The sequence below is a fragment of the Simochromis diagramma genome, unplaced genomic scaffold, assembly GCF_900408965.1.
Source record: "Simochromis diagramma unplaced genomic scaffold, fSimDia1.1 OVJJ01000483.1, whole genome shotgun sequence".
Taxonomy (NCBI): domain Eukaryota; kingdom Metazoa; phylum Chordata; class Actinopteri; order Cichliformes; family Cichlidae; genus Simochromis; species Simochromis diagramma.
Genome location: NW_024386835.1, coordinates 5,089,858 through 5,112,525, shown reverse-complemented (window position 1 = coordinate 5,112,525; position 22,668 = coordinate 5,089,858). Strand labels below are relative to the sequence as shown.

General features: G+C 39.7%; 1 protein-coding gene across 3 annotated transcripts; it reads left to right on the top strand.

Moving 5' to 3' along the window:
• Positions 1-100: 100 nt before the first annotated feature.
• Positions 101-22,207, top strand: srpk1b (SRSF protein kinase 1b). 3 transcript variants are annotated; one of them, XM_040028945.1, is made up of 16 exons: positions 101-214; positions 852-906; positions 12,903-13,030; positions 13,763-13,871; positions 14,801-14,888; positions 14,980-15,067; positions 15,775-15,881; positions 16,049-16,214; positions 16,765-16,790; positions 16,894-17,116; positions 17,255-17,662; positions 18,298-18,392; positions 18,535-18,642; positions 19,333-19,402; positions 19,568-19,660; positions 20,779-22,207. In XM_040028945.1, the coding sequence occupies exons 1-16, from the start codon at positions 202-204 to the stop codon at positions 20,961-20,963; spliced, it is 1,962 nt and encodes a 653-aa protein (XP_039884879.1). In that variant the 5' UTR covers positions 101-201; the 3' UTR covers positions 20,964-22,207. The 3 variants fall into 3 exon arrangements, with proteins under 3 accessions (XP_039884879.1, XP_039884878.1, XP_039884880.1); XM_040028944.1 differs by lacking the exons at positions 101-214; positions 852-906 and adding an exon at positions 945-3,409; XM_040028946.1 differs by lacking the exons at positions 101-214; positions 852-906 and adding an exon at positions 5,961-7,629.
• Positions 22,208-22,668: the final 461 nt, after the last annotated feature.

Here is a 22,668-nt window from a genome sequence, read left to right as displayed (position 1 = left end):
TTAGCAAGGAATTCCAAAATGAAGTGCTGAGCGCTAAATTTATTTGGCAAAAGATACTTAATACGATAGAAGGCGGTATCTACGGACAATGCCCCCAGGAACAAACGCATATCCGCTCTGTTTGGTCATTTTGGCGCACTTTAGAGTTTTCACTTTTCCAACAGTCCTCGAACGCAGCATATGCCCTGACTGGTTTTCAGCATGGAAAGAAAAGGTAACGTAGCTAACTGAAGCAAAATGCTTTTTATACGGATTCTTGTAGGAGATACGCTTTTCTTTTCGACATTTATCAGGCCAGTTGTCTGCTGAAACGATAGTAACAACTAATGTTATAACAAGAAACGTTAAGAACTGACAGAAAGTATAAGTGGACCATGCGCTCTGCTCTCTCTGTGTATGTGTTAACAGTATGCTAGCTATAGCCGTCAGATAGTAGATTAGATGGTGGACAAAGTATGCGGAAAGTGTCGATCCGAATTAGAGTATAAATGATACACACAGTCCCAAAAACTTTAAATAAAATTTACCAGGGGTCCACATGATAATGGAGAAAGGGGAAATATCACATTCACTGTGAAAAGCACCAAGTTGGCTATTAGCAGCTAACTTAAAATGCCTCTTTTATGTGAGGCAACACACCCCTGAGGCCGGTTTTCTGTCTATTTACGTACGCGGAGTAACCTGCTAGCCTCATTTGTTGCTAATATAAGTTTGAACTACGAGTTACACCAGCACTCCCTGGAATAAAAAGTCACGAAAACGGCGTTTGACATGGTGTCGTGTTATAAAGATACAGCTGCTATATTTGGAGCTGTGCTTTATGTTGTACCACTTTCCTCTCTGCTCTTTAGTACTAGCGATGCAAGCAAGGAAGAAGAGGACAAAGCCCCGGAAACCTGGCAAAAAGTAAGTGAAAATGGACCTTTCTCTTGTTTTTACACCACAAGTTAATTTATATTATTATAAAGACACAAAGCAGATGGTTCAGTCCTGAACACTGCTCGGCTGCTTTCTATCATTTGGCTCTTATTCGATCATTTGCAAGGCAGACTGATAGTTGCAGCATCACATTGTAACGCTTTATAATTGAAGATAATTTTAAGTTAGTTCATAATTATAGAGAAAGGGCTTTGACATTTGAGGGTTTTTGAGTCAATTTTAAACATATTGATGCTTCAGATAGTTTGAGTGCATGGTTTGTCACAATTCGTGACAGTTTTATAAACTTTATCACCGTGGTTAAAGTGCATTATTTGACCTTTATAACATTAAGAACAGAGGAGAATAGATTTTAAACAGCAACCTAATAAAGGCACAAAAAGGCTATTATATGTGTGTATGGAGTGTATAACATTTGCAAGCTATAGATGTTTACAGACAGTTGTGTATTCAGCTGTATATGTATGCATATGCACGTGTTATGTGTATAAAAAAAACAAAACAGAACACACAAAATGTATTTGCATATATTTAACTAAAAATACCACTTGGAATACAGATGCTACTTTAAGACATATGTTAAACAATAAAAGCTGCTTCTGGCTGCTCTCTTATTTACAAGGGGTCCTGACAGCGGATAGCGCCGCAGTTTGATCTGGCAGATTTTTTCATACAGTGGATACATGGCTGGATTCCTGATGCAACCACAGATGCATTTGTGTGTTTTACACCTTCTATTTTCATTTTGAGACAGCTGTGCAAGACAATGCATCACATGTTGAAACGGAGACCTTTGGTTATTTATTTATTTAATTTTTTAAAATCCATACATGTGTTCATTATTTTGAATTGGTTGCCAGCAACACGTTGAAAAATTTACATTGTTATGCTGGAATAACCTTTCCTGAAATTGTCATGAAGATGGTAGCAAAAAGCTTGCATTCAGCATTAATGGTGCCTTCACATATGTACATGTTACTTCTGCACGTGTATACATAGTAAGGCTTTGATTATAATGGATTATGGACATGGACAGTTAGAGTACCATTGGTCGAGTAGTCATTTCTGTTATAGTTCGTTGAAGTCCGCTGCTGGGACGCACGTGTAGTTGGTGCATTGCAATGTAAATTCTCCATAGTCAAGTCTCCACAGTCACAAAAAACAGGCGGGCACGGACCTTTGTCCTCACTGTCTGATGACAGAATCACTTGGAGGACCCTAGTGGACTCATTATCCAGCTTAATGTCCCCACACCATCACAGGTGCTTTTTTGAAATCTGTGCAGATCACAGGCTGAATGGTCCCTTTGTTCTTTAATCTGGAGGATGCATGATTTCCACAAAAAAAATACAATATTTTGATTGCTCAGGCTGCAGGATTTTGAATTAGCCCATATTATATTGTTTTGTATTGACCTAAAACATGATTTTAATATTACTGACAAGATGGCAGTTTTGGGCTTAACTTCCTGTTCTTGTGATTCATTTGATTTGTTTTTTTGCTGTGTGACAGTCATTAAAATTTGCTGCAACCCTTGAAAACTTTTTGCACATGAAACAATGATGCACTGCATGTATTTTCAGCATAGACAGTGTAAAAGATGGAAGTAGCATCCGGTTGAAGAAAAATGAAGTCAGTGTGGAAAAGCCTTCAACTGACATTCTAGCAAAGAGTGATAGCAGAGGGAAGATGTTCCTCTGCCAGGAGATCTAGAAACACTTTATCGACACTCAGTTGCTCATTTCACGTCCTACTGAATAAAACATTAGGTCAGTTTTGTAAATTTGGGTTATTCTAAATGCCAAAAAAGGAGGCTAACAACTTGGTTAATGATTGACAAGTGCTTAACCAATGAGCTTTTGGTTTCACCATCAGATCCACCACTCACTCGTTTCAAAGCACAGAGACAGTGAAAGCGTTCGTCTTGAAGCTTCTACACGGGACTTCAGAAACCAGTGTGTGTCATCATGTTGCTACGTCCATCTTTTATACAGTGTAAGGTGTTCAGAAGAAAGTGCTTACTTGCTCACTTACCAACACACAAGTAGAAACCATTCAAGGATGGATCAAACCTTCTTTTTCCACTTTTTTCCTCTTACTCTGTCTCCCTTTTGCACTATCTGGCTCTTTTTGTCTCATCTCTCTCTCTCACTCTCTCTCTCACCCTTACTCCCATCGTGGTCCTTCCCTCCCACTCTCTTGTGTCAGTCGCTCTGTTGGGGCTGCTGTGCTGAAAGGACACAGCAGCTAGTGTACAGTTAAAGAGCCAGCGGAGAGCACACGGACCTGGTCTCAGGTCACAAAAGTCTTAATCTAGCTTTAAAAAGACCTTTGCCAGCGCTTATTTTAGTTCATCATAGACTTGTCTAACAAAGCTTTAGGCTAGTGTCTTCTTAGTCATGTGGCTTCTGGACTGGATCTTCTCCATCAATTCAGCTGTAGTGAAGCTTGCCAGCGGTCTAACATGCAAGTGAGTAGCGCTGCAGTTCTCTTGTGGGAAGCGAGTCAGACTTGGAGCATGCATGTTCTGGTTCTTTAATCTGCCACGATGGGAGTCAGAGTAGTGTTTTAGTGTGTGTGTATGAGTTTGTGTTGCTAGTTTAGACAGAGCTTGGCTGACATACTGATGTTCTGATCCCATTTTTTCCCCTTTATTTTTGTTTTAAATTAGGGAGCACGTTCAGGCTTTTGCCTTACTAAGCACCTCACTGCCTGTTCATGTGTTTCACTTAGTCCTTTTACAAGTGACTGAGAACAGGATTGGAAGATTTATGCTTGTCACACAGGACCTTATTTCTGCTTCCCTTAAAATTTTATTTCTTGTTTCAGTTGCAGACTTGTTTTCTTGTTTGTTTGCATCACGTCAGACAGGAAACATTTTTTTTTCCCTGCAAATTTCTGTGCCTCAGATTTTAATTTTAGGACTGCGGTCCTCTCAGGCGACTGAACACGAATAGCCATTATTATATTTTCCAGCACCATTGCTCTCTGTTATATTTTGCTTTCATTGCTCTCTTTTCTCTTCCAGCCATTGCTGCAGTTCATTACATAACACATCAAATCTTTCATCATCTGCAGCTGACTACAGCTCTGTGTTGCTCTGTTTCTCTCTCTCTCTTGCTTTCTTTTTGTCCTCATGCTGTAGGTTAACCACTGTTCTTTCTTCCGTCTTGTCAGAAGCAGAATAAATACACATAAACATGAGTATTTTTTGGGGGGTGTTTTTTTTTTTTTTTTTTTTTTTGTGCGTGTGTGTGCGTGTGTGTGTGTGTGTGTGTGTGTGTGTGTGTGTGTGTGTGTGTGTGTGTGTGTGTGTGTGTGTGTGTGTTGGGTGTCATGGGGAGGCGGGTCACATCAGGCCTCGAAAATGTCGGGGTTTCAGCTGTTTTTATGGAGAGATTTGTTTTTGTGAACCATGGAAATCTGCAGTGGTTTAAGTAGTGGTGTGTTGGCCTCTCCCTCCCTCTGTGTCTTTCTCAGGCTGCTTGGAAACCTGGTTTGTACAAAAAAGCTCTGCGTGTAACATAAAACACTGTCTCTATTAAGACAAATTTCTGTAAAGTTAACCCACATAGCTCTGAATATTGGAAAGAACATATTATATAAAGCTGGTGCTTACACAGCAGGTAGATGTAAATCATTTCTGTGAGGAAGATTTGAAGACGTTAACAAGCATCCTTTGCTTCACTCGTATGCCTTCAGTAGGTGTTTGCGTGCTTAAGGCAAAATGCTGCACCACACGCATTTACACTTTGTTTGCACTGCACCCTGAGGCCTTCGGCACAGATACCTATTGCTGCTGTTTCATTTTGCTGCCGAGGCATTTTGCATTGATTTCATTTCGAAGGAGCAAGTAGGGAAGCTAAACTTCTTGGCCATACTCCATCCTCACAAGCTCCACTGCTTCTGTGTGCCCTTGTTTGTTTTGCTCTAACGATCTGATAGGGCTGGATGGGTGGAAAAAGTTTGGCTAGGAGAAAGCAGGAGATGCTAACACATTCTGTCAGATCAGATGTGTGCTCAGAAGTGACGGGTATGTAAAGTGATTGCAGTTTTTTTAGATTCCGTCTCTCTGACGGACAATAACGGAATAACACATTTACAGACTATTTATTGGGTCTTTGTGTACAAAAGAGTTAAACAGTCAGCTCAGGGTGACCAGTTTTGTTGAAGCTGTGGCTGTTCAAATTTTGGCATGTGGTTATGTTCGCTTTAATCCCTAAAAACAGGAGTGTAGATAAGAGTTTTGGTTCCAGAGGCTTTCTAGACCAAGTAGTTTAGACCTAATATATTTAAGCAGGCTTTGGCATGAACATGAAAGGTCTGCAGGGAGAACAACACAGGGAATGCACTGGCTGCATCGTGATCTCAAGATAATCAGTTATTTCATGACCACAGTTTAGCTTTTTATTATTATTTTTTTTTAGATATCAGCTATCCCGACAATTGCTTACCCCACCAAAAGGATTAACCATTGTGGCCTAGAGGGTTAAGTTATTAGATGGCAGTCAGTGGGTTCCTGAATTGGTTGTTGTTGTTGGATAAAAACACTATCTGATTATTTTTCAATGTATAATAAAAACTGGCAGCAGTCACTGAAACACAGAAAACTGTTTTGAACTTCAAAGTGACTGCGCAAAGTTTATAGAGCTCTTTTTTTCACAGCTTTTCATTGTAATTGGCCAGGTTGCATTCAAGTGTGTGCACACGATAACAAATCTGAAACTGCAGCAGAGAAATGAGATTCAGTTATCACACATTTCTCTATTGACACTTATGCTTTTACTTCTACTAGATTTTCATGTGTGTTCTGGGGACGAGTACAAAGCAAGTAACTCTCATATATAGAACGAAGGTGGATTTGCTGCATTGTCCAGATTTTGTATTATTCTGTAGTTGTATCTAATTTACTGTCTCAGATATCTTCAACAACACAAACATGGTACTCGTAACTGTCTGCTTTTGTAGAGATAACTTTTATTTTGTACTTTTGTTTTTTTTGCATCATTTGTATAATTTTATCTTGCTAATTTAGATAATTGGCTGTAAAGCAACATTGCTGAATTGTTTCGTTGACTCATAGTTTCTGTTATTCTGACAAATAACAAGACAATGACTAAATAAAAGCTAATGCGCGAGGACAAAAACTATTGTGAAATGTAATGAATAGAAATGGGATGAAAAAATTCTGGTGAGATTCAGAACAAATTCCGTTGTGTAGAAAGGTGGGACGAATTTGGAAGTGTTCCAATCTTAATCTAAGATGCTTCGTAAACTGCATGGAGCAACTCTCATCTGTAAAAACACAACAGACTTTAACATTTTATATTTTTTAGTCAACTAAATCAACTTTAGATTGCATCTACTGTAATCTTATGATATTTAGTTAACTACAATTTGACCTAAAAATTTCAGGTTTTAGTCAAAAAACGGACTAAAACAAAATTTGTTGTCAAAATTAACATTGGTTGCGTTAACAAGGACAATACTACGCTGCTTTGAGATTCTTATCAGAATAACTACGATTGCAATGCACTGGAGACCTGTTAAATACTGTTGGGTTCTGAGGTATCCCAGAGCCCATACAGTGTACGTTATCTTTATTTTAAAAGGTTTTTTTTAGTAACTTCAGTACGTGTTACACGTTGTACAACATGTTGATCATTTATCCCTATGTGTATGTTAGAAGTTGGAAAGAAGTTGCTAAATCATTCATGTCCCTCAGGTTGCTTGTTGGTATTCATTTTCACTGTGAGCAAGTATATGTGTGGAGGGAGAAGAAGGTTCAGCAATCTCATTGTGCGCTGTTGGAAAATGTTAAATGGTCAATCACAAAAAAATGGCCCCAAGTCATGCAAAGCTATTCCAATACAGCTCCAGAAACTTGTGAAGTGCAGTAGCATTTCAAGTTGCGGATACCTAGCTGATTCCTTCCCCATTACATGAATCGTCCAACAGTTTGAAAGTCTGCCTTTCTATGAGTAAGGTCTGATGATTGCACAATAAACTGCAGCATTGATGTTTCCGTGCAAATATGAGTAAGTGAAGCATTGTTGAATAACAGGCAAGCGCGATGGTGATCGACAGACAGAGAGGGGGAATAGAGAACAGTGTTGTTTTGGTCAGATTGGTTTGTGTATGTGTGTGTGGGGGGGGTTGATGTCGTCCCTCACCTGCAATGCAGTGCTGGGCTGTATCATCCAATCATGTCCCAGCTGTCGGCGAAAGAGGGCTGGGCCAGAGGCTGACGACAGCCAAGGAGAGTTCTCGGTCAGACGGAGAGAAAGAGAGACGTGAATGTGTGAGAGGAAAAAGTGAGCGAGAGAGTCGGGGAGTGTGCAGTGGTACCCTGCGCTCCAGGACTCAGCCTCAGTGCTCAGCCTGCAGCTGAGCCTCTACATTTCTCCTCTCTTCGCTCGTATTCCCCATCACTGCTCTGATCCATCCTCTCTCCTCTTCTCTGCTCTCTTCTGTTATAATCACTGCTTTTCAGTTGTCAGCACTGATCGCTTTCTCCTCCTTCTCCTCCACTTGTACTTTTTTTTAACTCTCTCCATCCCTTTTCTGAACCTCTAATACCTCTTTCTTTTCCTCCTGTTGGATGGAGTAAGAGGCTTTTTCAACACCTACACCCTCTCTTCTCTGGGCCTCCTCCCTGCATCATCCCATGGGTATCCGTGCATCTTGCAGGTAAGAGTAGGATGAGTGTGTATGCGTTTGTTGACAGCTCCAGACGAGATATGACTCACGTCCAGGTGTTTCCAGTGCTGCAGAAGTCCTTGATGTATCCAGGTTTTTGTCGTGTGATCTGAGGTCATTGAACTGTCTCGGTCCAAGTGTCGTCGTACCGCAGTTAAAGGGGGGGGACCAAACAAACTTAGATACGTGATCTGGAAAAGCATGATTGCCTGCTGTGTTTTGGCTTCAAATGTGTGAATGCTGTTGATCGGTTGGAGGTCGTGCTACATTTTTTTTTTTTTTTTTTCTTCTCCTGGTTTACATGCAGGCATTGGTTTCTAACCTCCACATTTCTTTCCCCCTTTCTGTCCTAATGCTGTCAGCTATTTTTTAGTTAAGAATCTTGTCTTTGGATTCAATGTCCAAAAAAACTTTGTGGCTGATTTAAAAACTGTCAGCATAAATATGTTGATGTAGTTCTCTTTATTGACATGTCATGGATCTACATATAAAAATCCCTTCATTGTGTTTAAACAGTACAAAAGAAGCTTAGAAACTTGGAATCGGTTCTTTCTTTTCTTTTTTCTGTTTTTGTTCATTGTTGTTGTCACTTTAGCACTTTCCTCCATAAAGATGACATTTATTGACATCCCCTGTACCCTTATTCACTAGCTTTGACATGTCCAAATATAAAGATGTTGTTTCAGGACTATTAGAATAATATCCAGGTTTTTCCATGAGTAGCTGCATAGGCAGAGACCACCCTCACCTACTTTTGATACAAATCTGTTTTGCTTTTCATCATTTATATATTAGGAATGAAAGGAGTTAGGCCTTTTGAATGGTTTCGCTCAATGACTGTGCTCTGTTTGCTCTGAGTAAGCAAGCAAATTTAGTTTTGTTTTGCCTTCATCAGACTGTTTGTGCACATTACTGCAAGAAATATGAACACAAAGTCTGGAGGCAGGAACGCTTCTGTTAGTCATAATAGAAATTCACCTTGTAGGAGTTGTCAGCTCTAAAAGTAGTGCGGTTTTGGTGTTTATTCACTTGAATACTGCAATCAAATCTAAGGGGACCCAAAAATTTTCAGGGGTGCATACAGTCCAATCAGAGGGCAGGAAAAAATGCGCGTATGCCCATTTCAGTGACACCTTTTCAGGAGGAATTCTCACCGCAGGCGGGTGAATGTGTAATGCAGACGCAGAACGAGTAATGATACAAAACCTTTTTGTCTTATTCTTTTTTTCTTTGAGGATACCTCCCACACACAGCAGCTAGACTGATATCAGCAGGCCTGTAGTGTTATTGTGATATTTAAAATATCACAGATCTGTTGTACTGTGTTGGCAGATATGCAAATAGAAAGTGCACTGGGTACATGTTTCATTGGCTGCATTTGTATCTTCTCCTCTCTTATACACCTGCATCATAAAGGCAGAAGTGGTCAGGTTCCAAGCAGAAAGCCTATTTTAATTTCACCTACTTGAACTCCAAGCTACTTTTTGTCACTGTAGAAAAGGACTTTGGTTAATTAGTTAATCTCTGCAGTTCTGACTTAAGCTCAACATTATAATTGCCTTCCTCCCCTAAGGAGCAGTAATAAACAGCTGAGTTGAACAAACAACTAAACGTGACACAGCTTTGCGGGCACATTTTGTTAAGATGCATCCACAGTGGTCATCCTGCTCTGACCTAAGCCAATGAACTGATTAGCTATGCACGCTAAGCCTAATTACTTTAAAATTGATCGCAACTGGAACACGATAAAGTACCGACCGAAGCAAATTTAGCATCTCCACACATTTTCTTTTTCAGAGGGTGCACAGTAATGTCAGCTGCTTATTACCCTGTCACTTCCTTTAATTAGCTGCAAATCTATGTGAACAACATGCTGTTACGCTTGAGCTCCAACATTGTACATTAGCTGGATAAATGAATCTGCCTAGACCTGAGATCATAAGAGATTTTATATGTGAGATTGGAACATCTATTCCAGGCTGGAAGTATTATAAAGAAAGAATCTGTCAGCTGTGAGGAAAAGCATCTGCCTGCACTGCATACAAAAAACATTTCTTGCTGGAAGCAGTGAGCTTTTATCTTACTTACCTCCACAGTGTACCGTCACCGGGTGGAAATAGGGTAGCCCATTATAAGCACTTTGGTTTTATTGATGCTCTTATTTCTGGAGGAATGGTTACTTAGATTTAGCTGATTATTTAATTTATTCTGATTTTAGATTTTGTCGAGGCTTGACTTTATATAACCATTTACAATAGTCGGTGGTCAAACATTGTGCCGCTCTTGGAAAAGCAAGAGAATTGTTTTTGTTTTCAGCAACTGAAGCTGAAAGAAACAGTGACATGCCGTTAAATCATTCTTCAGGGGCCTTTGTTTAACATGTTTGACTTCAAACATGTTTGTTTGTGTGTGTTTTTGACAAAATAAACACTGTGTCTCTTTCACTTTGTATTTTCCAGTATGACCACCTGTAGACTTGATTTTTAATATGCAGTTAATCATTTTTAGATTACCACTGCACATCCTGCTCAGTTAACCAACCAAATCATATATTTAACTACATGGTATTTCTCTTTGGTGATATTATATATTAGTGCAGTACATCACTACATTGTTTTTGGTGATGCTCTACAACCTGACACTATGGATTCAAATTGTAGGTAATTACTTCAAAAGTATTGAAGTAGATTATTATTATAATTCATATTTAAATAAAGATAAAATTGCATTAGAAATGGTGACATTATGAAGACCCATAATGGTTGTTACCTTATTGGCCTGCAGTTTCTTGTTGCACACTTTGGTATAAATACACACACGTAGCTCAAAGCTTAGAAAGTTCATGATCTTGTAAATCTTGCGAGAATCCAGTTGCCATGCAAAGTAAGATGCTTCAGTCTCTGTGTGGTGTTTTTCAGGAAACACAAGTCACGCACCTCTTCTCTTTTTCTGCTTTACATCCTGTGTGTAGCTAAAAAACAAAATAGATTCTGGAGCTTAAGAGCTTACATCAGTTTCTCTCATTGATGCTGGCACTTGCTTTCATGCTGTTATTATTTATTTCAAATGCTACTCCAGAAATGTGCTACAGTGGAGTTGAGTAAATTATGTCTAATATTACTTGAAAGGAGAAGGATGACAAACTGAATTAAGGGAAGCCTGTGGAAGATTAGATATTAAAATGGAGCCAAATAATAATAATAAATATATGAATTAACTGAAAATAACAGTAATATAATAAAGTAAAGCACGGGAATAATTTAAAGCATGTTTTTTTTGGGGGGGGAAATATGTTTTTGTGGAAAAATACATGTTTTTGTTCTTTTAATGTAATTTTTTCTAATTGTTAAAAAGGCTTTGGACTCTCAGGAGGTAAAATAAGAAAGAGTTTATAAGTTGAAAATGCCCCGCTTCGCAGCAGCTCTGCTAACCAGGCCACTTGGCTTCTCTGATCCAATTTTGAACTGCATTGTTCTTGTCCCGACCGACGTCTCTGTACACCTACAGTGTGATGAAAAAACTGCTCAAAAACAAAATACTATTGCATTTAGATTTTTTAAAAACATTTTCACTTTGCGTTATTGGTTTTTGTTTTTTGTTTTTTTTTAAATGTGTATAACCTAATATTTAAATGAAGTCACTTTGACCCAAATTCCTCGAACTCTCAGGAGTGAGTAAATATCTGTGATGCGCTTGTCAGACCTCCTAGGGCGGGGAGAAATGGTTTTGGCATGTAAACGTATGTATAAAGTCACCACTTTAGAAAAAAGTGCCCCATGTTACTTTTAAAAATAGACAATCCTATAAATAAATAAAGTATTTTCTTTGTAACTTGTAGATTTAATGATGATTTTGAATATCCATTTCCTTTTCCAACCATCTATTTCTTCTGTTTATCCAGTTCAGTGTTAAGAGGGTGCTGGAGACTACCCCGGCTATCATAGGCTAGAAGGTGGGGTACAGCCTGGAGAGGTCGCCAGTCGTTTAGAAGCCTAAGGCCTTCTTACTGTCAGTTTTTTCCACCATTTTATTGATATTTCAGAGCAGAAGTTCAGAAGTTTACAGATTCTATTGGGGCGGATGTTGCAATAGTTTGAAAAGATGAGACTTTGTGGAAAAGCATTCGGCAATGTGCTAGCTTGTGGTTTTGAGTTCTTCTCTTCGTATGTCAGCGCTGATGTTGCTATATTGTCTGAGTGGGGATACCTATTATTCAGGTGAATACTGCAGTGGCTGTCTCCACCTTAATACCGAGCATAAATAGAAGTGATTGCATGATCATCTTTGCGGCAGCACATGAAGTGACCAATGCAAAGGGTATGCCTGCACCTTAATGCTGCGTTCCAGATACCTCGGAACTTGGATGTTGGATTTGGCGTGTACCAGGAAAAGCAAGGAAAAACAGTTTTTTTAAATTCCAACTGGGAACTCGAATTTTAACTTCCAACTTATTCCGGGATGCACCATGACACATAGAGGGAGTTCCCAAAGTAGAACCTGCACAGGCACGGGGAGAACATTCACTTGCCACACAGAATAGTCGGCGGATACAAACCCAGGACCACGATCTGCTAACCACTGCAGCATTGTGTTGCCGGCTACTGGAAATTAAGGAGCTTAACATGACATCATTTCACTTTAACTTATTCTTTCTCAAAATACACGCTAACTGTGGTTACTTGTTATTCAGTTGATAACAAGTAACCAAGTAGAGTCAGATGATTACTACTGATGTATAGTTGTTCTCAGAGGTTTACATCCACTCACCTTGGATATGAATTTCATGCTAATTTTAATGATTTCCTTTAATTGATTGGAATGATTGTACAGCATACATCTTTAATGATTTTAAAAAACAAGAATTGGGTGCACAAGTCTGAATTTGTTTTGAATCTTCTCTGATCCAGACAGGGTCAAAAGTATCCTGGCTTACATATATGTATACGTCAATATTAATACATTGAAGCTCAGACCCTTTCCATAATGGCTGTCATCACAGAAACATTACACTTGTACTTTTTAGTGGATTGAGAATTTCTCCTGATCCTTGATATTGTTCATGAGTTTATTTTGGATAAAACCTTGCTGTAAACTCTTTGACATCCATCTTTGTGAGCCAGTCTGACATCATCTTTCACCAGCTTTTCAGCCGTCAATGTTTTTTCCTTCACACTTCCCTTTCTTCCTGTCATTTATGTTCCTGAATTTCACACTTTCCTGTCTGTTTTACCACCCCTGTCTCTCTGGTTCTCTTCTTCACCCAGACCAGAGCCTCATGGCCGTGGAGGCGGCTCTCAGCCAGGTCAGGCAGAGTCTCCGTTACCAGAGCAGGATGAAGAGATCTTGGGCTCTGATGACGATGAACAGGAGGACCCCAACGACTACTGCAGGGGTACAATCTCTCTTACTCTTTAAAATGTAATGTGTGTTTGTGTGTGGGGGTGTCCTTTTTTTCTTTCTTTTCTTTTCTTTTTTTTAAATGCATGAAGGAACTCAACCAAGCAGACAAACTAAAGTGTCCCAAGAAAAAACTGTGTCTCAGCTAACACATCCTCAGAAATATCTTCAACACCTCTCTAAGACAGGCTGTCGTCTTCTCATGCTTCAAAGCCACCACTATACTGGAGCCAAAACAAAGTTCCAGTGTTGTCCAGTATAGATGTAAAGCTGGTGAACATGCCATCCAAGCTTTTTGTAACACTTAAAGTGTTACATGTTTTAAACTCTGTAAACCTTTTTACTGATGATGATGATAATATATTATCAACACTTCACTTCATCCCAGTCATATCATATCTTGATGCTATCAGTCTTCATTCAACCTTCAACACCTGCAATTAGGACTTGCTTCTGTTATGCGTGTCTGTACCCACCAGTTTTGTGTCCTCACATCACTGACATTAACTGACCAAAAAGAAATGAACCAACTCTTTGAATGCGCCCCCCCCCCCCCCCCAAAAAAAAAAAAATGCTCTTTGCATAGAAACAAACAGAAAACACCACCCCACTTTAGTTTAGTTTCACCCATTTCAGGCTAATTGCATGAACAGTAAAACCTTTAAGCAAAATCCTCCTGCAGGATATTCTGTATACATTGTATGACAATGCATGTGCCTTTGGTCAGGTGGATATCACCATGTGAGGATTGGAGATCTGTTCAATGGGAGATACCATGTGATCCGTAAGCTTGGCTGGGGTCACTTCTCCACTGTGTGGCTGGCCTGGGATATCCAGTAAGTTTGCTTTCACAAAATATTATTAATTTTTCTGTGTTTAGAATTAATCACCTGACAACCTGATTTATTTATTAAAGAGATTTTACTTTTAGAGATCAATGTGCGTTTCTGTAATTCAGACACCAGTGTGGCTAACATTTGATCAGACTTATGTAAGTTGAGATGCTGAATTTCAGACAGAAATATTACCAGATAAATGGAAGGAAATATGCACTATAGCACTTCAGATTGAAGGTTGTATTTCGATTCGTTCAGAATTCCAGAAATGATGGCAAAAATCTGCCCAGGTTACCCGAATATATATTGGAAAAACATGGTACACGAATTGGGACTCATTTGCACTTACCCTGCTTCTGTCCAAGAAGCTATTCCACCAAAATCTTGCAAGAGAGTCCAAGGTTGCATTGATCCGGTTAATACTGCAGGGTCTGAGAGGTCAGCTGGTAAATATCTGTTACAATTACTATTGACAGCAGCAATAAATGCATTATGATTAGGTTGAAACATGATGCTCCTACATATCATATGTTGTTGGATATGGTCTGGGAGATCTCTTAAGGCTTCAGAAAGATTTATTCATCAGGAGTTGGAGACCTGTTTTTACAATATTTTAAACATCAAAGAGAGAATTTTAGAAATCTGTGTTTTAGATGGGGGCATGACATTTTATTTTATTTTTTATTTTAGTTTAATTGTTTCTTTTCTTTTTAAAAACTTACTATTATTGTTTAAAAAACGTGTTAATGTCATACATCATTATATGAATGATGATGTACAAAATGTGTAAGAGTAATTTTACTAGTAGGCAGAGTAGGTATAAGATGGTGATAGAATTCTAGCATAGCCCCAGTCTTTTTAGGCAAATGCGGCATACACTGAACTGTATAATGTGTTTTACTCACTGATTTTGTCCATGTAATTTCCAGGGAAAAGTGCTTCGTGGCCATGAAGGTTGTAAAAAGTGCTGAACATTACACTGAGACTGCTCTGGATGAAATCAAGCTGCTGAAATCAGTAAGGCACAGCACTTTACTTCACACAGACTCATAATGTAGATATCCCACAGCTCACATCACCGATTGTATCTCTTTTTTTATTTCTCCAGGTGAGAAACACAGATCCCAGTGACCCTTACAGAGAGAAAGTAGTGCAGCTGCTAGATGACTTCAAAATTTCTGGCATGAATGGAACTCGTATCCTATATTTTTACTCTGTCACAAATGAAACATTATCCTTTAAGTGGTGCAAACTAACCAGTTTCCTGACTCTATCAGCTGATTCCTGATGATTCTGTTAAGGAAGGCATTAGTGGCTTGACAGCAGCTTAATTGCTAACTGCCCTTGTCCTTCCTGCTGTTGTTGTCTCAGTTTGATGGCATGGGCATAATGATTACATTCATTTCCAGGCCAATTAACTACAGTAGTGATGAACGTCCAAGGGTAAGACCACACCACCTCAGGCTGGATGTGAATTTAGCTCATCTGTGTTGTTGTGCTTCAGTGCAGACATGCTGACAAGATGCATTTAGACTGACAGTCATTGGAAAGTCAGGATATCGCAGTTTAATTACACTCCATATTTACATTTGTTGTTCAGACATTCATTTGAACTTTGTCTTTTCAGTGTGACAGTGTTTGATATAGTGAAGCTCATGCTATCTCCATCTGTCTCAGAGCTCTGTGCTGTATCCTGTCTAGACATCCTTTAAATTAGTAGTGAAGCAGGAGATGGAGATTGTGTGTGTGTGTGTGTGTGTGTGTGTGTGTGTGTGTGTGTGTGTGTGTGTGTGTGTGTGTGTGTGTGTTCTGTGTGTGTGTGTGTGTGTTTGTGTGCACTAGTTTATATAGAAAAACTTTAATTTGTAAACACTATTTCAGTCCTTGACTTCCATTTCTCCAGATGTGTGTATGGTCTTTGAAGTACTTGGGTACCACCTGCTTAAGTGGATTATTAAGTCGAATTATCAAGGGCTGCCTTCGCCCTGTGTTAAAAGCATCATACGACAGGTACTGTACAGCAAAACACAGACAGGTTCTAGTGGGAGAAAAGTGTTTGTCTTTCAGTGAAGAAGATGGTTATATCAAAACTATCTGCCATCATGAATGATGCACTTTAATTGATATTATGGGAGACATTCACCTTTAACCCTGAATCTGACTTTTCTGAACTACAGGTTCTGCAGGGTTTAGACTATCTCCACACCAAGTGTAAGATCATACACACAGACATCAAACCGGAGAACATTCTGCTCACTGTGAATGAGCCCTACATCAAGAAGATGGCTGCTGAAGCTACTCAGTGGCAGAAGACTGGCACCGCACCTCCCTCGGGTTCTGCAGGTCACAACCTTTCTCATTCAGATCTTTGTGGTTTGATTGACTTGCTGCTTACAACTAGGAGATTTGCTGTTTAGGTTTGTCACCAGGTGCTGTGACTTGAGGTGTTTCAGATGTATTTATGTGGCGGTGAGCCATAATCTTCCAAATAATGCCATTAGAGAACTGTCACTGCAAGTAGTTTATTTTAAGATTGTGTGAAGAAGCACAAACAAGAAGTTCAGAATAAAATGTTTTTCCAACCCTATGATATAATCCAGTGTATGCCATGTACGTATTCAGAGACTAGAGTGTTTGTGGATGTTTTTAATAAAAGTGGAGAGCTTAGCTGTGTGCTGCTATGAGTCACCGCTGGATTGGTTATGGAAATTACCAGCTTGCTTAGAGGAGTGTGACTCTCACTGAGCAGGGTGCCACTGCAGACAGTCTATTAGTACAGCACTGGTATGAATCAGCTCAGCCACCCGAACAGAATACTAATAATAGAGGGACTGAGGATGTGCCACATGTCATTCAGCAACATAAATCTCTATTTTTTTTCTTTTTCCTGCAGTGAGTACAGCCCCAACTTCCAAACCAGTAAGTTATCTTTTTGTTTTAAGCAGATCTTGTGCAGGACTTTGTACAAATTTACATTTGAATGAATTCAAAATGCAAACTATCCTTTTTCTCTCTTTCCCAGACGGCCAAAATGTCAAAGAACAAAAAGAAGAAGATGAAGAAGAAGCAAAAAAAGCAGGCCGAGATGCAGGAAAAGAGGATACATGAGATGGAGGGAGGAGCATTACCCGACACCCGAGAAGAGGAGGATGATGAGGAGACTACGGAGAACACTGAAGATACGTCCTCAGCCACTCTTTCTACGTCTGCCACGCAGCAGGACATCACTAACCATACTAATGCAGGTAAATGACAGGACAGACCCTGGTCAGGGTCATGAAGGGCAGCCGATAAGTTTTAGTTTTATTTGCAGATTGAATTCATGTTTGATCGCACAAGATATATTTTTCTTTACAAAATAAATTATTCTCTTTTTGCTCCAGACTTGACTCCCGAAGAGCAGTCTGCTCATACGTCAGGGCTAAATGAACAGAGGGAGGTTACGGCCGATGAGGAGAACAGAATGGAGGTCAACTGCAACGGCCACACCGCCACACCGGAGAATGAGACCAGTCTAGAGGTTCGAGGGACCGAGCAATGTACAGAGGAACAGGAGGATCAACAGGATGCAAAGCAACCAGAAAGCAATAAAGAGACCGACAATACATTTTGTGACAAAGAAGAGCGGCCATCCTGTAACGGAAACTCTGATACTGAGCAGCAACGTCCCCCTGCTTCACTCAGTCCAGACTCTGTCACTGTAGAGCTAAAAGAGGGAGACAAGGTAGAGGAGGAGATGGACACTCTAAAGGAGACCAAAAGAGAAAATGAAGAAGAGAGCAGCCAGGATGGTTAGTTTGGGGGGTATTAATGTGTATTAAGAAATTGATATCTAAAATACAGTGTTTACAGCAGCTGAGACCAGAGGAATCATGTTTTTTGTTGGTGAGATATGTATACGTCCATTTAGAATATTCTTCAAATTAGGGTGAAAGTTCACTTAATGATGAACTGATTAGAGTATGGTGGTCAGACATCATTATCACATCTTTAAACACGATTTCTGACTTTAATGATGGGTTCAAATAAAGTGGCGACATCTTTTCTAAAAGGAGACGTCCGGACAGAGTACAACTTAACTGGTTGGCAGAGACATACCTCATGTTTATAAGGCGGTAATACTCTTGGATATGCAAAGCCTCTTGATCAATGCATTGCTCGTGAAATTGGTAACAATATTTTGCATGGCTACTACCACACTGCAGTATTAAGGATGGTAACCCATAAGAAGACTGGGAAAATGATTTCGAGTACACCAAATCACTTTTACCAGTGTGGCGCAATGAATATGGGTTGTAAGGTTTGTTTTTGTTTTTCTGTAGTGCACATCGCTAATGCCCTCCAATAATTAATTATCTTGACAATATCCTGCAAAGAATTGCTCTGCAGACACACCAGCTTCACTTTCTTCTCCTCTCTTTAACAGGAGCAACAGGCAGCATGTTAGTAAACCCCCTGGACCCTCTCAATGCTGACAAATTGCAGGTTAAGATTGCTGACCTCGGCAATGCCTGCTGGGTGGTGAGTATAATATTCAATAAAACTTTTTCTGTAAAAGACTTTTAAGCAGAACTTGAAATATTCACTGTGTCTTTTTACTGTAAATCTTCCAAGTTCATGTTTTTCATTTTGTGACCCAGTCTTCACTTTTCTGTTTTTATAGCACAAACATTTCACAGATGACATCCAGACACGGCAGTACCGCTCTCTTGAGGTGTTGATAGGAGCCGGCTATAGCACACCAGCAGACATCTGGAGCACAGCCTGCATGGTAAAACAGACTCACACACAGTACACCTGTATACAAATGAACTGATCCCACAAACCCCCACTGAAAAGCAAACTTAACATAACTTATGTTATGCAGAAGCTTTCAGTGTGATGAGTAACATATGTGTCAAAACCCCTGGTTGAAGGGAAAGAGAACATGGAAAAGAGGAATATAGAGACACCCTGGACAACAAACCGGACAAAACACAAACTGTCCAAGAGAGCAGGCAACAGGTTATGATATAAATTAATGGAGAGTGGAGAAGATCTTAGATCATCGTGGGAAGTCTCCAAGCAACCTTAACCTGAAGCAGCAGATCTAAAAAGATGGTCTAAGATCCCCTAATTCAGCCCTAATTATAAACTTTATCAAAAAGAAAAAATTAGACTTAACCTTGCAAGAAAGAGGCATCTTATCTCCTGAATCCAAACTGAGAGGGCTGATAGCTGAAGACACTGCTTCCCATTCTACTTCTGAAAACTAGGAACTGAAAGAAATCCTCTCCTCAGAGATCAAAGTGCTGTATGGTAATATTGTCTCATTATTAGGTTTATGATGGAGCTTTGTCATTCAGGATTTTGTATTTTAGGAGAAGGATTTTAAATTGTAGTTTGGGTTTAGAAGGGAGCCAGTGGGAGAGTATGATCTCTCTTTTTTTGTATTCGAGTTCTTATGTACTTCTTTCCCCAGGCCTTTGAGCTGGCTACTGGAGATTACCTGTTTGAACCCCACTCTGGAGAAGACTACTCCAGAGATGAAGGTTGGTGTGGTCCAAACATCCATATATCTAAGTTTAACTAGAGAGCAGTTCCAGCAAAGATGAGCTTCCTCCTACACCTCGTTTCGACATATTGTGACTTATGTCTTATACTGAAGAAACAATAATGAAGTCCATCTGTGTTTGTGTTTTGCCGCCTCACTGTAGATCACATAGCGCTGGTCATCGAGCTGCTAGGCAAAGTCCCTCGGAAGCTGATCTTGGCAGGCAAATACTCCAAGGAGTTTTTCACCAAGAAAGGTAAACATGGCCGCCTGCTACCAGCCCCCTGCAGCAGCTACATCCAGTTCAACCTTAATATGCTCTCAGGTATTTGGTGCAGAAGTTTCTATTTTAGGCCCAACACCTGATGGCTCAAGGGAACAGCCATCTGCTCGGTTTGAACTAGCAAATTATAATCAGTGCAGCTATTTCAAGTTTATAGAGGTGGTGCAGTGGATTTATCCCCACAAAGTCTGCAGAGAAAGTGCAGCATGAGCAGCAGTAAGAGATCCCACTGCGTGTTTACTCAAGAGATACTCAGGCTTGTTATAGAATCACTAAGAGTACAATACCAGGATAATTATAGTTATGAATATGAAATAGAGATAAATAGATTTGCAGCCTATGAATTCACTTCAGATGGTTCCTACATGCTCTGTGACATGTGATCCCACATAGTCATGTTCAGTTACATGGGTGGTGAATAGATTCAAGATTCATTTAAATGTCATTATTCAACACATGCTTGTATAATAAACTTTAAGATGTAGCCCGTTACATTAAAAATCAAATATTAAAAAAATGTATTTTAGTCTTTATGTTAATAAATGGAACATGATTTTTGTGGTGACGAGAGGAGGATCAGTTCAGTAGTCTCACAGCCTGAAGGAAGAAACTGCAGCAAAGTCGCAGTGGATATTTCTGCATTGCTCTGGGCTCTGCAGACACTTCATGACATCAGGATCAGTGATGCTCTGTCGATTGGTGCTGGTGATGTTCTGGGTGGTTTTAATCACCCGCCTGCAGAGCCTTCTGCTGGTGGGTGTGCATAATTTATACTGGGTTGCGATTCCTTCAGACAAGATGTTTCTGTTGCTCTTCTGTGCAAACAAGAGCTTTAGACGGGACTGTATCCTTGTTAAAGTTTGTTAAGTAGTATACTTTGTGAGCTGTCTTTATGCTGTGGTTGTGTGTGTGAGTGGTTTCCAGGAAACTGAACCTGTTCACCTGCTTCACTTTGCTGATGTAAACAGGGACGTGTTTGTCTAGTTGTTGGTTAAAATGTGGAGGTGTATTGTTGTGATTGAGGACTGCGAAAAGTGATTGTTTGTGTCGATGAAGCAACAGATTGAATTTTAAATGTGTTTTCCCCCCAGGCGATCTCCGGCACATCACCAAGTTGAAGCCTTGGGGTCTGTTTGATGTCCTGGTAGAAAAGTATGAGTGGTCCAAAGAGGAGGCCCACTCTTTCAGCAGCTTCCTGCTTCCCATGCTGGACCTGGTGCCTGAAAGAAGAGCCACCGCAGCCCAGTGCCTCTCCCACCCATGGCTCTCATCCTAGAGGATGCCTGCACACACAGCTGCATATTGTGAAAAGGATAAGATAGGTTTGAAGGGCTTAAGCTTGAAAACGTACAGTAAGCAAATACTTCCATTTCTGTGAGAGCCTGTGATTCCATCGTGCCTGTAGCCTGTTGTCACGGCTCTCACGGGTCTACTTACATTCATCGGGAAGCATTGAGACGATAGACTGCTGCTGAATCTCTGTTCTGTTAGGGAAGGAGAATAAAACAGGCTCAAAGTACTCTCTCAGTATTTATGACTTTTTGTTACTGGCTGAATAGAACTTATTGATCTTATTTTCCCTTTTTTGCCAGCTCCAGCTTTTTCTCTTCTGCTCATTATTCTCTGTATTTTAGACACGAGATCATCAGGTTTAAAAGGACATTTTTCTACAAACGCAGGAAGGTACAGGATGCTAACAGAGTTGTAACCCTCACCATCAGAGCCACTTTCGATTATCATATAGATCACTTATAAGTCAAATTTGTCTGTTTGCTCGTCATCATGTTAGGTGTACCAGCTTTTAAGCCTTTAAACAGAGTGCAGAGAGCTCAAAAGTGATAACTACATATTGCTTACTGGAATGAAGAGCAGCTAGTAGCTTTCAAAGCACCGTTATCAGAGAACTTTTTACATTTGTATACAGGTGCAGGTCATACATCGGGAGTTCAGAATCACACTGATAGCCAAACTGTTGTGTCAGTTTCTTGTGAAAGTAAAGATTTTTAGCTTCAGCATTAGTTTATGTTGACTTAAGAGAAGTACTTGACACATTATAATGTGAAGAAAAAAAAATCAGAGCCCTTCTCTTTTTCATGCATGAGTTGGCCAAATGCTCTTTTACACCCGGGTTGCTTTTTTTTACCTGATAAGTTTAATTCCCACATTCACAGTCAAATCCAGCGATAGGTGGATTCACATCAAGTGTACAGTACAGTGTACCAAAGAGTCGGACTTTGATTTCTCCTTTTTTTTGAGCTTGAAGCTGGAACAGAGTGAGGGCACAGTCAGTTCTTTTACACTTTCTTTCTTCTTTTTTTTTTATCTTTAAAGGTGTGTATTCAGGTGTATAAGAAGGTGCTGGATGTGAAAATCATAGATTGTACTTAAAGTTATTGTAATATTCCTTTCAGTCCTATCAGAAACATGTTGCTTGTTTTTCTATAAAGGCTCGACTGTCCATGTCTCATCATTTGATTATTTTTTTTCTTTAGGCAGTAAGAATAAATAATTTTCAAAGTCTCTCTGGGTTGTTTATGTCATTGCTTTCCACAGTTTTTTCACACTTAAATATTCTCTCCATCACTGAACACAGATGCATGTGAAAACAAATGCCCAACAGAAGTAGCACAAAATGGTCTTTGAGCTGGCAGCAGCGTAGTGCAGGGTATGTGCAGGGATTGGAACCCATGTGAGAGTATCACACGTAATGGGTGGAGTCAAATGAAGACACTGAGGCAGCATCTTCCTAAACCTAACAGTATTTACAGATGTGAAATCATCCCTTAAGTCAAATATCTACTGTATATGCATATGGAAATATGTCTCTTAGGAGAGCATGAATGCTAAAAATAAATTACAGATGCACAAAACCAAACGTTATCAGCTTGGGTATCATTTTATTGTTAGTGCCATTAGATTTCTCACATAGAGAGAAGGCAACAGTGGCTAATACTGTCAGGCTCAAAACTCAAAATGATGAA